Consider the following 18449-nt stretch of genomic DNA (forward strand, 5'->3'; position numbering starts at 1 on the left):
AAGATCTTCAGCCTAAAAGCCTCATCAGAAAATGGAGGTAGGGACCAAAGGGGTCAGCAAAGCTGTTCCCTGGGCCATTCCCAGGCACCCTCCAGGACAGGGCCTCTCAAGGGTGGCCAGAAGAGAGACAGGGAGCCGGGCTCCTGACCAGCTCCCACAGTCCTGGACTGTCTGACTGGGGCTTGCAAGGGCTTCCTCATGCCCCAGTATCCATGTCTGTGACACGGTACCAAGAACGCCTGTACCGCCTTGACCGTGGACTCACGGTACGAACCAGACAAGCGGGGGTACAGGAATGTGTTCTGTGACAGGTATGGCTGTCCACAGGAGCGCCTGACACCACTCCCCACCTCATGTGGCACATGCCCACTGGGCTTCTCAGGAGGGACGATTCCCTCAGGACCTGGCTCCCGTGTCTGCAAGGGGGCTCCCGCATCCGGGGCCTCCTCCCAGCTTGGGAAGGTGCTGGCAGTGAGCATTTCCCCAGACACCGGATTCCAGAGGTGCAGCTATCCCAGAGCCCTGCCCCCAATCCAGGCGTCAGAGCCCACAGGATGTTGCTGGGAAAGCCCCGGCCAAGGGGCCCTCAGCCTGAGCCCCAGTCCCACCACCTGCCGGTAGGTGTGGGACTCGGGCAAGTCACTTCACCTTCCAGACCTGTTTGCGCATCGACAGAAACAGCCAGCAGTGCTCACAGTGCTAACTCCATGAGATCATGTGTATTACTGGGAGAGGCAGTATTTCTATTTATTGTTTTGCAGCACACGCTCGGATGCTGGGAAGGGGCAAGGAGGTCAGAGACGTGCAAGGCTCCATGATTGGCTGCGCCTGCCTCGTGGTGGACAGGCTCCATGGAACATTACAGAAACCCCAGGACCCCTGCGCTGGGCTACACGTCTCCCAGCAGACTCAGCAAGGAGAGGGGGTCTTGCCTCTCAGGACTGCCAGCCATTAGGAGGGCTGGCTCCTTCCCCGGGAGGGTGGCAACTGGCCGGGAGAGAAGGCCAACAGAGAGGAAATCCTGGACAAACAGCTGCTGGACAGGACACTGCTCAACTGGTTCATTTCTCCGGACTCCTGGCCCCAGCCATAAGCCGAAGTTTAAAACTCGTTAAGATAAGGCTCCTGGGGGGCCTGGGTGGCTCAGTGGGTTAAGCCGCTGCCTTTGGCTCAGGTCATGATCTCAGGGTCCTGGGATCGAGTCCCGCATCGGGCTCTCTGCTCAGCAGGGAGCCTGCTTCCTCCTTTCTCTCTCTGCCTGCCTCTCTGCCTATTTGTGATCTCTCTCTGTCAAATAAATAAATAAAATCTTTAAAAAAAAAGAGAGATAAGGCTCCTGAAGGTTCTGCAGGTCTGATCCATGTAGAGCAGACACACAGAATTCGGTGTGGTCTACACAGTAGAGACCACCCATGTGTCCCTGTCCAAAAGGAAGGGGTTAGTGCAGACCCTAGGACTGTACAAAGTGTCACCATGAAGCTGGCTGTGACTATGACCTCCACACGCAGCTGGACATGCATGGAGGAGAGAAGTGTCCGTCAGCCAGCCATCCACACAGGTGTACCGAGGACCTAGTTGTACCCACCTGGGCCCAGGCCCAGAGCTACAGAGGACTCGGTGAAGTGCAGTCTCTGACCCCCGAGCACAAGGTCTAGGGCACAAGCACCTGCACGTATGGGGGTCATAATGTGAGGGGACCCACAGAGGGTCACACAAGGGGGCTCTAATGCCGGGACCGAGGGCAATGGGCCTTCAGAGGTAACCAAGAGGCAGAGATGGGGAGGAAGGATGTGCCGGGCCTGGGCACAGGACATTCAAGGTGGAGGCAAGGGGTTAAGGTCTGGTTGGGACGTGGTGGGTGAGAGCTGCTGATGGCCTGACATCGAGGTGGGGGCGGGGGAGAGAAAAACCGGAGCTGCACAGAGATCACAGGCTTCAAGGGAATCTTCTTTTTAAAGGAAAAAATTAGGGGCGCCTGGGTGGCTCAATCGGTTAAGTGTCTGACTTCGTCTCAGGTCATGATCCCGGGGTTCTCGAACGGAGGCTCCTTGCTCAGCGGGGAGTCTGCATCTCCCTCCCCTCCACCCCTCCCCCTGCACGTGTACATGAGAACTCTCTCCTGCTCTCTCTCAAATGAATAAAAAAAAAATAAAAATAAAATAAAAAAAATCAGGGTGCCAGGGTGGCACAGTCCGTTAAGCAACTGACTCTTGGTTTCGGCTCAGGTATGATCTCTGGGTCCTGAGATCAAGCCCCAGGTCGGGCTCCACACTCAGTGTGGCATCTGCCTGAGATTCTCTTCTCCCTCTGCCCCTCCCCCAACCCTGTCTAAATAAATAAAATATTTTAATAAAAATTTTTTAAATAAGGGCGCCTGGGTGGCTCAGTGGGTTAGGCCGCTGCCTTCGGCTCAGGTCATGATCTCGGGGTCCTGAGATCGAGTCCCGCATCGGGCTCTCTGCTCAGCAGGGAGCCTGCTTCCTCCTCTCTCTCTCTGCCTGCCTCTCTGCCTACTGTGATCTCTCTCTGTCAAGTAAATAAATAAAATCTTTAAAAAAAAAAATTTTTTTTTTAAAATAATAAAATAGCAATTTAAAATAAAGGAAAAATAGGGCGCCTGGGTGGCTCAGTGGGTTAAGCCGCTGCCTTCGGCTCAGGTCATGATCTCAGGGTCCTGGGATCGAGGCCCGCATCGGGCTCTCTGCTCAGCAGGGAGCCTGCTTCCCTCTCTCTCTCTCTGCCTCTCCATCTACTTGTGATTTCTCTCTGTCAAATAAATAAATAAAATCTTTAAAAAAAAAAAAAATAAAATAAAATAAAATAAAATAAAATAAAATAAAATAAAGGAAAAATATATCACGCTGTACACTTAGCTGGCGGCCAGTGTTGTTTGTAACAGGGTAGAAAGGGAGACCCTTGGACTAGGCTGTCCCTCACGATGAACGTCCAAAGCTGGATCTCCCTGACTCCCCAGCCCTGCCGCCAAGAGAGGCCTTCTACGCCCGGCGCACAGCTGTGATCTGCCATTCCCAAGCAGTCCCTTCCTGGCAAGGGCAATGGCTCGAAAGGGCAGAGCAGTGATCCGTGGGCTCCGGTTATGGAGCAGGGCAGTGCTGGAGCAGGGTCAGATTACAGCCTGACTCAGCTCGTCTTGACAGAGGCCTGGGACAGAGGTGGGGAGAAGGGTCACCTTGGAAAGGTGCAAAGAGGCAGGCCTCACACATCCAGGATGGACGGCAAACGGACACGCAAACCAGTGCACACCTCAGACATCAGTCACCTTGGGTGAAAGGGAAGCCCCGATCTCCCCAGAAACACAGGAACACACCTGCACTCGCAGAGACAAAATCGCCCATCAAAAGATCATCCATCCAGGAAACTCTGGAAAAACCCCTGGCTAACATAGCCATGTGACCTTGGGTACTTCAATCCTGCAGAATCAGGGGCCAGAAGGGCCAGAAAGACCCTAAGGAGCGCTCTGCGCACCGAGGGGGTTGGAACGCCTGGTGTGACCGGAGGCGCGCCTGCGGCACATGGGGCAGAGCTCTGGCTCTGGGGCCGGACCCCCGGAGGCACCTCACAGAGCTGTGGTGAACAATGATGTAAGTTATTATCTGTCAAGTGCTAAGTCTAGTGCCAGCACACAGAACACCCATCAAATCTCAGGTGTCCACGCAACAAGGAGTAACACTCGTGGGAAAAAACAAGACAAAAACCCAATACAACCCCCCTCCCCCATCCTGAGCCTCTAGCCTTGTGCTCCTGTAGGCCAGGAGGTGCTCTCTGAGTCCCTAAGGGCCCTTCCCCCAGAAAGGCAGGCCAAGCCCAGCTTTACCTGGTGAATGATCCCAGAGCCAGGCCTCCAGAAGCCCACACCATACTTGGCACCCGCAGTTGCCAGGAAATTATACACTTCCTGGTTTATGTCCTATTGAGACAAATCAATAAGCAGAACATTAGTAACACAGTGTGTGTCTGGGGTGACCCTTGCTGACCCTACCCTCCCCACCCACCGCCTCCCGACTCAGAAATGCTGGTGCTATGAAGACAGGCCCTCTCCTGGAGGCCTCTACAAGTAATTCCAAAAGGGCCTGGAGGTTGGCCCCGTCTCAGCTGGCTGGCCTACGGAGAAAGGCAACGGAGCAGAGACAGCTCTGTGACACCTGGCCAGGGAGTGGGTCTGGCACGAGTCCCTTCTCTACCCCGATCTCAGTTTCCTCATTTGTGGAAGGAACTTCGCTACATCATCTCCAACGGTCCCTCTGGCAGTCAAGTCCTCCGTCAAGGGCAGCAGTGAGGGGCACACCACCACAGGACCATCTAACTGGGATATGGTGTTGGGGGAAGGGGGCTGTCTAAGTGAAGCCTGGGATTAAGTGTGGGGTCCAGTCCCACTGTAGCTCACGCGAGGGACTGTTACTCCACCTAAGCCTCGGATGCCTCACTTAAGGCAACGTCGGCAACCCTGGCGGACATTTACTGAAGGCCCACTGCACTACACATGCTTACAGTCCCCCCCCCCCCCCCCACCGAAGAGGGAAGGCACTGTCTTCGAGGCCATTTTACAGATGCAAAAAACAGAGGCTCAAAGATGATCTAACTTGCTGGAGATCCCAGAATTAAACCCTAGGGTTTGAAACCAGGTCTGTGCAGCCACATAACCCAAGAGTTACATTCCAACATAAGATAGAGCTACCTCCCTTATAAGGAAGAGGACATCTAGGAACACCAGCGCCTGGCACGTTCTAGGTGCTCAGAATTTGGTAATACATTTGATGGTCCCCAAATGAAAGACTCTGATGGACTATGTGCTAAAATGCAGATTTCAACAGGACAGGACAGGCCGTGCCCACTCTGCCTGGAACTGGTAGGTAGCTTCCTCAGTGGGCAGGGAAGGCTTCCCAGCACAGCTGATGTGAGCTCAGGGTTTATCTGGAAGACTAAAGGAAGAGTCTTCCTGGACAGGGGAAACTCCAGTCACAAAAGGGAAGGGACCGGGGCAGACTGCACAGAGTCCCAAAGGAAGAACCAGGCAATGACACGGGCTGGACTCTGGGCATGGGAGACCCACGCTCCAAGGCAGAGGGACTCACTGTCAGCTCCTGGGCCCTCAACAGAGACCCTCAAGGCCACAGAGTCTCCTTCATTTAAACTCCAGACCAACCATGCATCCTTCTGAGTTCCATCAGTAGCCCCACACAAACAAATAGCATAAAAAAACTTGGGCCCCTGGAGCCATTTCTCTTGATTAATAATTACTAAGACAGCTTTTTCATTCAAATCAGTCACTTATATAACACTGGCACCACAGGGAGGAGGCAGTGGTTGTGGGAGTGCGTGTTCTCATGTCTGGGCAAGTGGTGGCAGTGGTGGAGGGGGACAGAATGGTGGAGCAGAGTCTCCGCCTGAACTCAGCCTAGAGCCTTCTCTGGCTGTGTGATCCTGGATAGGTCACTCTGCCACTCTGATCCCCAACCACAGGGACTCCACAAATATATGCAAATCTGACCATAACCCTCCTCTGCTTAAGCCCTTCGGGGACTCCCAGGATGGTGCCCAGGGCCCTCAGGGCCGCTTGCCCCCACCCACCTCACACCACCCTCTCCTCCACGGACCCCCTTTCAACTCCACAAATGCGTCAAGTTGCTTCCTGCCTCAGGGTTTATACATACACTGTTCTGCCTGGAATGTTCTTCCTCCAGTGAATATCAGCTTATCTGTGTGAGTTTTAGCTGACATGTCACATTCTCAAGAGATTGTCCCTTTCCCCTCAGAGTCTAAATTACACTTCTTTCTTATACTCTCTCAGAATCCTGCTCCCCTTCATAAGCTACATCCGAATCGGCAATGACCCGCTTGTGTGATGGTCTGGCGTCTGTCTCCCTACCAGCCTCCGAGATGCACGAATGCAGGGCCCCTGTCTTGTCCACACCGCATCCCCAGCGTCTAGCACAGCGCCCAGCACATCACTAAGTGGTCAGTAAACACTGAAATCCCATGAACCTGTGAATCGCATTTCCAGAAGGTAGATTCGGAATCCATAAAGTAAAGGGAGGGCCAGACCCTGAAGGCGGTGGCCTGCAGCGATCAGTCACTCCCAGGGCTGCAGAGGACCTTGTTCCTGGCCACAGCCAGCTGCCGGCACTGCAGGGGCCCCTATAACATTGCCCCCCAACACCCCCAGCTGCTGCTAACTGGGAAACCTCTGGCCAGCAGGCTGGGCTTTTTCCATAGAAAAAGAGCTCTTGGCAGCCAGGACCCAGACTGACAGGCCAGGGTGGGAAGGCAGGGCTCGAGTGGGAAAACATTCAAGAATGTTTCCCATGGGTCTGAGAGGCTCTGTGAGCTGTGCTGACCCTGGGAGCCGGAGCACTTTCAACGGCGGCCCTGCCAGCATTCAGCTCCTGCCAGCGGCCCTCCAAGAGGGGTGTCCACTTCCAGTGCAGGGGGCGGAAAGGGTGGCGCCCAGAGCTGGCAGAGATCTGCCGTGGTCAAGGGCAGCCACACACAAAGGTACCACAGGCAGGGGCTGGGGGAAGGAGCAGCAATCTCATTCCGTACGGAAGGCTGGGAAGTCAAGGAAAAAACCTGCCACGTGGCACACAACTGTTTCTACCTCGTGACGCAAACTCCCAGAGGAGAGCCCCCAAAGAGGCCCATCAGTGAGAGACAGCACTCAAGACGAGGGGGTTCCCTGCACAGGGCCTCGGCCCCCTCGGATTTACAAACAGCAACACCACCTGCCTGTCACCCGGCCGGGGTCCTCAAGAATCAGCCGACACGTGAGCGGATGGCTGAGGCTGGCAGGAGGGAAGCTTAAGTCACCCTCTCCAGAGCAGCAGCAAGATGCTGCTGCTGAACCTGGTGGCTGCATGATTTTCCCAACAGAACAGAAAAATGACCACAAAAAGATGCCTTTAATGCGGGAAGATTAAGAGGGATTGGGGGGGCTTTTGCGCTTTTTTTTTTTTTTTTTTTTTTTAAGGCTTTCTCTGTATTTTCTAACATCCTCACAATAAGCAAATGGTATTTTCAGAGTTAGGAAACAGCAAAAATGTTTCAAACAAGACTACACCGAAGAGCCTAGCTTGAGGGCTCTGCCCTCCGTCCCAGGCCACACGCACCGGCCCTCGGTGCCCCTTCCACTCACCTTGGCCCGGCGCAGGTCCTTCTCCCCGCCGAGCTGGGCCTCAATCAGATGGTCGCAGTGGATGGTGGACGGCACGGCCACCTTGGGCAGGCCGCTGCTGATGAACTGCAGCATGGCCATCTGCGCCGTGGCGTCCTGCATGGCCACGCGGTCGGGCCGCAGCCGCAGGTATGTCTTGCCCCGCTCGATCTCCTGTTTGGCTGGCTCATCCAGGTGTCCATACACGATCTTCTCTGAGAGGGTCAGAGGCCGGTTCAATCTGGGGGGAGAGGGAGGGGCGCTGGCTGCACGCCCGGCCCACCCACAGCCAGGCCCTCTCTGCCCCGCGGCGACCCCGATGGTGAGCACCGCCAGGGCGCCTGCGCTCCATGCAGGCAGGCACGAATCCATCTTGCTCGCTGCGGTCCTTCTGGCACACGGCACACACCGGGTGCTCCAAGAATCACTTGATGAGTAGGTGACAATATCCCAAGAAGTGGGCAGGCTTGTTTTTTTCTAAGGATACCTACTTTTCCAGCATACTGATCACTAATTTTTTTTTTTTTTAAAGATTTTATTTATTAATTTGACAGAGAGAAATCACAAGTAGATGGAGAGGCAGCCAGAGAGAGAGGGGGGGGGAAGCAGGCTCTCTGCTGAGCAGAGAGCCCGATGCGGGACTCAATCCCAGGACTCTGAGATCATGACCTGAGCCGAAGGCAGCGGCTTAACCCACTGAGCCACCCAGGCGCCCCGGCCCCCCCGCCACAATTTGTTAGTTTTGACGCGCATACACGCCTGTGAACACTCCACTGCAATGAAGCTAAGAACACATCCATGACCCCCGAAAGTTTTCCTGTGGCCCTTTATCATCCCCTGTCCCCATACCCCGAGCAACCAGTGACCTGTCTTCTGTCACCACGGATTCATTTGCTCACAGCACATCCTTTTAGCTCAGCATGGCTCTAAGTGCCTTAATGTACACAAGCCTCTGGCTCCTCAAGACATGGACAGGGAGCCTGTCCCACCCCGAGGGGAAGGAACCTGCCCCGTACACAAGCCAGCGAGCGGCAAAGCCAGGACGCCAGGAGCCGAGCACTGCGGCCCAGCCATCCCTCCCTCCAGAACACCTGGAAGCCAGAACCAGGCCCAGGCTCTGGAAAGTGCTCGATCACTCGCACTCTCAGGGCCCGCACCGCTAGGACTCTGCTGGGAAAGCAGAGACACTCCCTTCCGCCGGCCTGAGTTCCAGCCCCTCACTCCCACACTGATCCAGCCCCGAGAGCAAGAGCTGCCAAGGAGCTGGCTCCGTGGACAACAGCAGAGCAACCGGCAACTCTGGAAAGCTCTACGGTTCTGCCGTCATGAGAACCTCGAGTAAAAATAGCACGGGCCTGAGGTACAGCCTGCCCCCTTTTGTGGCAGCGTCTGCAAGGCTGGGGTACGGGCAGTGACTCACGGCACGGAGCACAGCCCCTTTCCGGCCCCAAGGGAGACGAAAAATAGCACATGGGCTTTAGAACCAAAGACCTTGACAGCGAATGCCTGACGTTGTACAAAAAAGCCTGACAATGACAAAAGCCGAAGGACGAGTTCAGAACCGCATTTCCTTAAGGATTAACTAGGGATGGTCAAACGGGGCCTCTGCGTCCATCTGTCCCTCGGCTTTACTGGTTGACAGAGACCTGGCTTCCCGAGAACAGAACTGGGCCCCCTCTGTCACGAACGCAAGGTGGAGGCAGAGTCCCTCCGCACCTCTCCTAGCCTTTGACGGCTTTCACATTTCCATCCACTGAGCTCTGTTCTGAACAGCCTCACTTCCAACCAGCTCCCACAGTGCGGCTGGTGCTGCTCACCCACGGACCACGTTTGGAGGAGTCAGGCCTAAACCAACTGAATCGGAATCAGGGCCCTGGTGTCAGTAGTTCTAGAAGTTTCTGAGGTGGGGTGCGTGGCTGGCTCCATTGGTGGACTCCTGACCTTGGGTTGTGAGTTTGAGCCTAATACTGGATGGAAAGATTACTTAAAAACAAAATCTTTTAGAGGTGCCCGGGTGGCTTAGTCAATTAAGCGTCCAGCTCTTGGCTTCGGCTCAGGTCATGATCTCAGGGTCTTGAGATCCAGCCACACACAGGGTACCCAGCTCAGGGTGGAACCTGCTTGAGTTCTTTCCCCCTCCCTCCTTCCCCCTCTGCTCCTCCCCCTGCCCATGCATGCACTCTCTTGCTCTCTCTCAAAATAAAACAAATAAAATGTTCTACAAAAACAAAATCTTCTAAAAATAGATGAATAAAAGCTTCCAAGGTGGTGCCTGCGTGGTTCAGGCGGTTAAGCATCTGCCTTCGGCTCAGGGTCCTGGAATCGAGCTCCACATTGGGCTCCCTGCTCAGGGGGGAGCCTGCTTCTCCCTCTCCTTCTGCCTCTCCGCCAGCTCATGCTCTCTTTCTCGCTCTCTCTCTCAAATAAATAAAATCTTACAAAAGAAAAAGGTTCCAGGATGATCCTCCTGGGCACCCTAGACAAAACCACAACGATGCCAAAACAAACAGCAAAAGGCAATGGGGCCAGACAGACCTGGGTTGAGTTTGGGTCCGACCACTCAACAGATCTATGACCTCAGACTGGGGACTTCCCCAGTCTGACACTCGCTGTCCTTATCAGCAAATGGCGAGGCAGATATAACAACAACCTATGGGGTTGCTGAGAAAAAAGAAAGGTATGTGAAGGGCCTAGAACGAACTAGACACACAGGCAGCTACTATTCCCACAGCCATCCCTGGTGAACATTCCTCAATTCTTACTCTGATCACGTGACGCCTGGCTGAAGGCTGCTGGAGATGAAGACTGTGATAGTCCCTCCCCACTCAACACCGAAATGAGGACACCAGTAAAGAGGAGGCTAAGTGGCGGCAGAGAGGGAGCGTGGGATGGTGGCTAGAGCACTGGACAAGGGCAGGGAGACACGGTCCCACTGCTCGCTCACTGTGTGCCCCTGGCAAGTTGCTTCTCCACCCGAGCCTGTTCCTTGGCTATAAATGGATAGACTCATATTTTTCTCTCTTAATCCCAGGGTCATGGTCACCAGGTGGGCAAGCGCCCAGTCCTGTCTACAGTCTTTCGAGCTCCGGGGGCAGTGCTGGTTGCTATATACTACCAGGACTCCCCTTCATCCTCCTGTGGTGTCACATGCATCCTTCCGGTGCCAGCGTCTGGCGCAGGACCTGGCACACAGGACAGCAGTGCAAAATGGCCACCGTTCCACCAAAGAGGAAAGAGAGGCCCAGAAAAAAAGATATGCTCAAGACCCCACCTGAGTTTCCTTCTGGGTCTCAAGCCTGAGCGCTCCTCGAGACCTATACACCGAAGAGGAAATACAGATTGCAGCCTTTGGGCCTGGTGGATCCCAGGGGGTTGGCTCAGGGTCAGTGGTCTACCCTGGAAAGGGCTGTTGGAGGGTTCAGGCCACAGCGCCAAAGAGCGTCTGAGACCTTCCCTACGCAGAGCCCAAATCACCAGGCTCCTTGACGGTGGGTTCTCCCCTGGCAGAGAAGGCCGAGGCCCATCACCAACCCGCAGTGCCTTCCCTCGGCAGGGAACTTTGTACCCCAAAGGCCTCGATCCTATCGCCATCACCAGCCATCCTTTGCCAAGCACCTCTTGCCCTGCCTGAGAGGGGCAGGAAGCAGAAGCAGCCCCCTGGGGCAGTCTCCACAGCCCCCCGCCCCCACAGCCTTACCCCTTACCGTTTGCGAACAATGTCAATGTTCTTCTCTAGCAGGTCATAGCGGATGTACTCATGGGGCTCAAAGTGGCTCATGGCCACCTTGGCCCGTTGGCACAGGACTGAGGCCACATGGTACTGCCGCACACCCAGGGCTTTCTGCAATTAGAAAGACAACAGCGACTGTCAACGGAGGACTTAGGACCCTGTCTGCCCTGGAGGACGGCTCCGTGTGGTGAAAAAAGCGAGGTGGAAGTAGCAAGAGCTCCCCAGGGACTGCAGCCTCAGTGCCCTCCTCTGAGGCAGGGATGACCCAGCAGCCCCGGAACACAGCCCGGGGCAGCAGAGAGTGCAGGAGATTCGTAGTCAGAATTGCTGGGATCAAAGTCAGGTTCTATCAGCTTAAGAAAACCCCCCAGCATCTGAGCCCCGGAGGAGACAGGTAGTGGGGTTACCACCGGCCACAGAGATCACACCAGGTTACCAGATGGTTAAATATGAACATCCATGAAAGTCCTCAGTAAGGCTGTAAAGCACTGCCCGAACCACAGCTGTCCTTCTACCTACACGACACGCTCCTCGAGGGCTGCGATCAAGCCTTATTTGTCTTACATTTCTGTATCTGGACTCCTGGGACATAGTAGACTTGAGAATAATTACTGAATGGCTGAAAAAATGAGGAAAACCCTGTGCATGAGCTTTGATGTTTCCTCATCCCTTCAAAGGAGGCCCCCTTAAATGTGCAGCAGACGGATTTATTTCTAACGACTAGAACGGGGCGGGAGGCCAAGTGATCTCCAAGACTGATCCTAAAGAGTAAAGGATAAAACCATCATAAAAAATAGCTTCTTGGGCGCCTGGGTGGCTCAGTGGGTTAAACCTCTGTTGGCTCGGGTCATGATCTCAGGGTCCTGGAATCGAGTCCCGCATCGGGATCTCTGCTCCGCAGGGAGCCTGCTTCCCCACCCCCTCTCTCTGCCTGCCTCTTTGCCTACTTGTGACCTCTGTCAAATAAATAAATAAAATCTTTAAAAAAAAAAAAAAAAAGCTTCTTGGGGCACCTGGGTGGCTCAATCGGTTAAGCATCTGCCTCAGGGTCCTGGGATCGAGCCCAGCACCTGCTCCCTGCCTGACGGAGAGCTTGCTTCTCCCTCTCCTGCTGCTGCTCCCCCTGCTTGTGCTCTCTTGCTCTCTGTCAAATAAATAAATAAAATCTTTTAAAAAAATTAAATAAAGGATAGCTTCTGCCCAGCCCTCTCTGACTGCTCTGGGGGAAGACAGTCACTGCGTTAAGACACTTGCACAGTGCTGGGGAAGACGGGAGAGGTCCACTCACAGGAGATCCACGGTTTCTTGCCAGTAACCAGCACCACCTTGCACGTTGAGTGCCCTAGCCCAAGACTCGGGCTTTAGGTAACTGCGACATCTGACTGCAATTTCCTGACTGATCCCAAGCCAGAACCACCCAGCCAAGCTGCTCCCAAATTCTGGTCCACAGAAACTGTGAGTGAGAAATCTTGATTGTTTTAAGTCTTTAAATGAGGGGGCAATTTGTTTTACAGTCACAGGTAAGGGGCTGTGAGGATGAGGTCTATATTAGTTCATTTTATTTATTTATTTATTAAGATATTATTTATTTATTTGACAGAGATCCCAAGTAGGCAGAGAGGTAGGCAGAGAGAGAGGAGGAAGCAGGCTCCCTACCGGGTAGAGAGACTAATGTGGGTCTTGATCCCAGGACCCTGGGATCATGACCTGAGCCAAAGACAGAGGCTTTAACCCACTGAACCACCCAGGCACCCCTATTAGTTCATTTTAAACTGCAACAACCTTTATAGGGTGCACTATGATCGTGAAAAATAAAGGAACCCCAAAAATGAGAGGGAAGGGGATGGCTGCTTCCCTTCTAGGTGATGCTCCTGGTAGACCCTTACTTACTAGGGTCTATCCGCTAGCGGGTAGACCCTTCCCTTACTGACGGGTAAGGGAAGAGGCAAAGCTCCAGCCACTACCCCAGACCCCCTTCTTTCCGTCACCGCAACATTTAGATCCAAACTCTGCCAACGCTGGCATCTGAGCCAAGACAGGTGCACTCATCAGTGAGAGCCCACCCCATTAGGAAATGGCACCCCAACCAGCACCCACTGGACCGCCCCAGCAGGAGGGTCCTCCCCAGTGCAGACTGCAGACCCCCTGCCCCCTCCCAGGGGATTCTCACTATCTGCCTCAGGGGATAGGTATGAAGAATCCACCAATGGCGCATCAAAAGACTCTCAACAGCCTGCACGCACAGCCTGCCGGGGAGAACACGGGCGACAGCAGCCAGGGGCCCCTGCACAGCAGGGGAATGGGGAAAGCGGGCTGAAGCTGGCGGCCAGTGACTATGGAGTCATCTCGGTCAATTTACCCTAAGCACCCGTTTCCTCACAGAGCTACTGTGGGGATTAGCAGTTACATAAAGTACTGGCACAGTTTCTATTATTACCCCCGTAAGAGAAACCACACAAGCTGTTCTGTTCTGCAACTCGCTCTTCTCATTTGTCAACACCTCTCAGACACCTTTCCAATGTCCACAGACATCTATCTTTCTTTCTATAAATTAACTGTCCTAAGCTTTAGGTTTCTTAGAAATAAGAATAAAGGGGCACCTGGGTGGCTCAGTCGGTTAAACATCCGACTCAATTTCAGCTCAGGTCGCAATCGCAGGGTTGTGGGATTGATGAGCCCTGGGAGCCCTGTGGCAGATTCCAGGCTCAGCCCGGAGTCTGCTTGTCCCTCTCCTTCTGCCTCTTCCCCAACCACCCCTGCCCCGCTGCCTGCACTAATTTTTTTTAAAGATTTTATTTGTTTATTTGACAGAGAGAGAGCAAGAGAGAGAACACAAGCAGGGGGAGCGGGAGAGGGAGAAGCAGGCTCCCCAGGGCTCAATCCCAGGACCCTGAACCAAAGGCAGCTGCTTAATAACTGAGCCACCCAGGTGCCCCCAAAAAATTAGGGTTAAGAAACAATGCCAGGGCGCCTTGGTGGCTCAGTTGGTTAAACAACTGCCTTCTGTTCAAGTCATGATCCTGGAGTCCTAGGATCGAGTCTCGAGTCAGGCTCCTTGCTCAGTGGGGAGGCTGCTTCTCCCTCTGACCCTCTCCCGCCTCATGCTCTTTCTCTCGCTCTCAAAAAAAGAAAAAAAAGAAAGAAACAATGCCAATTGGAAAATAAAGGGACAAAATCAGATGTTCTCACCTAGACTACAAGTAATGGATAAGAGAAAATTATTAATGCCCAGTGATGCCAGCGCTCTGCTAAGTGTTTTGCAAGCGTTACATCTTCTCACCCTCACAGCCATCCAGTGAAGTGTCGCCTATGATTAGCCCATCTTCCAAATGAGGAAACTGAGGCTTGCAACAAGTGACTAAGGCCACAGAGTAGCAAGCAGGACTGGATTCCAGCCTGACTGACCCACTTACCTGCCCTTGCCCTGGGCAGGTTACGTAACTCCCTAAGCCTTCCCTCCAAAACAGAGGTGAACTCTGTTAGTAACACAGAAAATCATTGCCTGCTCAGCCCTTGACTGCCATGGGCTCTGCTTTCCAAACATCTGGGCACAACAGCCAACACTGGCCAGGAGGACTTCCGGCCACGATGGGGGCGTTCTAGATCTGCACAACCAGGACCCTGGCCGCTAGCCACACAGGGCTGCAGAGCGCCCTAGGGGGTGGTGAGTGATGCTCAGGAGCTTTCAATGTTATTCAATTTTAATGAACTTAAAATGAAGCTGCCACATGGGATGGCTCAGGTTTATATACTAATAAGGAGCGAAAGCGTTTTTTCGGAAGCCTGAACAACTCGCATGTTCTTTAAAGCCCTTTTTCTATAAAGGTCCCTTTATGTTTTTAAGTTGGGAGCGCCACCCACACACACCTCCCCACGCCAGGAGCTTATCAGCCCGCACAACCACAACCACCCAACCCACTCCTGCACCATTTCAGAGTCCTCTCCGGCACGCTCAGCCCAGCTCTGCGTCCTCACACGGTCTGCTTTTCAGCCGGTGTCCACCCTCCGGGACCCCGCTCTCTTCCTCGGGACGACGGCTCCCAGATCTCAGAGGCATCACCATCTCCTGAGTCTAAACATACAGAATCCGGGGCGCCTGGGTGGCTCAGTGGGTTAAAGCCTCTGCCTTCCACCCAGGTCATGATCTCAGGGTCCTGGGATCGAGCCCCACATCGGGCTCTCTGCTCAGCAGGGAGCCTGCTTCCCTCTCTCTCTCTCTGCCTGCCTCTCTGCCTACTTGTGATCTCTGTCAAATTAAAAAGAAAAAAAAAATCTTAAAAAAAAAAATACAGGGCGCCTGGGTGGCTCAGTGGGTTAAGCCGCTGCCTTCGGCTCGGGTCATGATCTCAGGGTCCTGGGATCGAGTCCCACATCGGGCTCTCTGCTCAGCAGGGAGCCTGCTTCCTCCTCTCTCTCTGCCTGCGTCTCTGCCTACTTGTGATCTCTCTCTGTCAAATAAATAAATAAAATCTTTAAAAAAAAATAAAATAAAAATAAAAAATAAATAAATAAATAAAATAAAAAAATACAGACTCCCACACCATACCCACGTTAATGACTCTGTCTCCAGGGTGGGGTCCCTCACCTACTTGAAGTCACCGCAGCCTGTCATCTTCTCTAATATCTCGTCTTGGCCAAGGGGACCCAGAGTTATTTTCAACCATCCCTTTACATGGCAGTTTTCCCAATTCCGCAACAACCCTACTCTGCCCAGGGCCGAGGGTAAAGCCTTTGTTCAAGGCTGCTACCAGCCTATGAGAGCCCGCCTCATCGTGGACACACACTCGCTTCCAGACGCCCCAACACCCGACCGACCATCTTCCTCCTAGACCACAGAGCCTCGCGGTACTTGGAGGCTTGGTTTTCTCTGCAAAGCTCTACCTTCATCTTGATTTAATCCTATCATCTGTTTCTATCTGCCTCCTGCCCCTGGAGTCTACAGGAGCCCTGGGCAGTCACCCCACGTCGTGCCAGGCCGGCCTTCCAGGGCATGTCAGCCACAAACACAGCACAATTCTCAGGCTCTTCATCCAAGCCTCAACGGGACCCACTCCAGGCTGGGCTCCCCAGGGCACACGTCTGGTCAGGTCAACAGCGGTCTATTTAGCAACTCTGTAGGTCTTTTTAGCAACTCTCCAGGTCTTTCGTCCACTGCAAGAGCTGCCCAACTGTATTTTCTTTCGAGTAGGCTCCATGCCCAGTGTAGGGCTTGAACTCACGACCTGACACCCAGAGTCACATGTTCTGTGGACTGAGCCAGCCACGCGCCCCAAGAGCCACCTCAGTGCATTGTCACTCAAGCCTTGTTTATTTTGCTGTTAGGGACTGCCTGCCTGACAGGCCGAATTCCCTGCAGAAATCAGTACTCACACTCACAAAACTAACTACTAATCCCCCCAAAAAAGGAAAAGATGCTACTTTGGCCGTGAGACCTTCACACAATTCATTTCATCCCTTAAGGCCTTAGTTTTTCACACCCAGAACAGGTGAAATCTCAGCCTTGCTCCCCCTTCAGTGCTGTGAGAGGCAGCCGTGCATGAAATGTCCTGCACGAACTCTGGAGAGCACATTACCAAGATGCTTACCCCAGAGACGGGCCTCAAAGGCAAGGACATCACGTATCAATCATTCAGGAACCCCACAAATCTCACATGTAAAATGAAGATTAAAGGGGCGCCTGGGTGGCTCAGTGGGTTGGCCCTCTGCCTTTGGCTCGGGTCATGATCTCAGGGTCCAGGGATCGAGCCCCACGTCAGGCTCTCTGCTTGGCGGGGAGCCTCCTTCCTTCACCTCTCTCTGCCTGCCTCTCTGCCTACTTGTGATCTCTGTCAAATAAATAAATAAATAATCTTAATTTAAAAAAAAAAAATGAAGAGTACATTCTGGGTGACTGACACGTATCCATACCCCCACCCTCTGGAATAAGAATAAAACAGCCGTTACTTATTAAGCACCTGCTCTGTGCCAAGCACTTTCTGTGCCTAATTTTGAATTCCCATGACAACAGGGCCAGGTCACTGCTCTTCTGGTCTCACAGATGGGGGAACTGCAGAGCAGGAAGGTTAAGCCAGAAGTCACATACTGGTTAAGTGGAGAGCAGGGAATCTGGGATGCAACTTCAGGTCTGTCTCCAGAGATGGGTCTGTTCCCCTGGCTTCTGCCATTCTCTCACAACTCACAGCCCACCCTTTCTCACTGAAGGTGGCACGGTGTGACGGTTGGTCCGGACTGAGGATCTGTACTCAAGACTGCTCAGCCCTGCAGCATCATTAAGCTGCTGTGGCCCGGGGCACCTGGGTGGCTCAGTGGGTTAAGCCTCTGCCTTCGGCTCAGGTCATGATCCCAGGGTCTGGGATTGAGCCCCGCATCGGGTTCTCTGCTCAGCAGGGACCCTGCTTCCCCCTCTCTCTCTGTCTGCCTCTCTGCCTACTTGTGAGTAAATAAAAATTTCCTGTCTGTCAAGTAAATAAAAATCTTTAAAAGAAAAAAAGAGAAGTAATAAGTAGGCATAGATGATAGACATTGGCTGGGCTGGGAGTTCAGGAAGGATTCCCTGTTAATTGGGAACTTGAAAGTTCGGTAGGAGTGACCTAGACAAAGCGCAGATTGGGAATGAGGGTAGGCAGAGAACATTTTAAGCTGCACAAGCAGCATGTACAAAGGTCCTGTGGCAGATCACTTTGGAATTGTTACTGGCCAGTAAAAAACTCATATTCATTTGTGAGACGGTATCTGTCTCCACTAGTCTGTAAGTTCCATCAGCGAGGGACATGTCTATTTATTCATAATAAATATCCCGTGACTGAACACTAGGTCTGATACACAGGAGGTGCTACATAAATATCAATCAAACCAAGACTTGCTTCTGTTTGACCACTGAACCACAATGAACAGGGTTAAATACGGAGCAGGTTTGGTTAATCTTGTGAGAGCAAAGAGTTAACAAATCAATAATTTACCAGACTCAGACGCTCTTGGTTAGAGTATAAACAGGTTCAACATTTTTTGGCATGGAGCCCAAGACGGCTTAAACTTGGGACCCTGAGATCAAGACCTGGGTCAAGATCAAGAGTCAGGCGCTTACCGGCTTAAACAACACAGCAACCCAGGGGCCCCCAGGTTAGGCATTTCTTTTTTTTTTTTTTTTAAGATTTTATTTATTTATTTGACAGAGAGAAATCACAAGCAGACGGAGAGGCAGGCAGAGAGAGAGAGAGGGAAGCAGGCTCCCCGCTGAACAGAGAGCCCGATGCGGACCCGAGATTATGACCTGAGCCAAAGGCAGTGGCCCAACCCACTGAGCCACCCAGGCGCCCCCAGGTTCGGCATTTCTGAAAGACAATTAGGTAATACCTATTGAAATGTAAAATGTTTATGCCCTTTAACCAGCTTTCCTCAATTCCAGAAAGCTAGTTCACAAAAATGCTCACATAATTGAGCACTGAGACAGGCAAAGCCATTCTCTGCAGCACCATTCTTTTTTTTTTTTTTTTTTTTTAAGATTTTATTTATTTATTTGACAGAGAGAAATTACAAGTACACTGAGAGGCA

At 52.9% G+C, this 18449-nt stretch overlaps 1 protein-coding gene across 1 annotated transcript in view; it reads right to left on the bottom strand.

The window, feature by feature from the left end:
* ACO2 (aconitase 2) overlaps positions 1 to 18449 on the bottom strand; it is a 53894-nt gene that overhangs the window by 11452 nt on the left and 23993 nt on the right. Inside the window, exons 2-4 of the mRNA XM_032346133.1 lie at positions 10873 to 11009; positions 7151 to 7409; positions 3836 to 3928 (exon numbers count right to left, since the gene is read on the bottom strand). Of these exons, the coding sequence (XP_032202024.1) occupies positions 3836 to 3928; positions 7151 to 7409; positions 10873 to 11009 (489 nt within the window). The remainder of the gene's footprint in view (positions 1 to 3835; positions 3929 to 7150; positions 7410 to 10872; positions 11010 to 18449) is intronic.

The sequence above is a fragment of the Mustela erminea genome, chromosome 6 (genome assembly GCF_009829155.1).
Source record: "Mustela erminea isolate mMusErm1 chromosome 6, mMusErm1.Pri, whole genome shotgun sequence".
Classification (NCBI taxonomy): domain Eukaryota; kingdom Metazoa; phylum Chordata; class Mammalia; order Carnivora; family Mustelidae; genus Mustela; species Mustela erminea.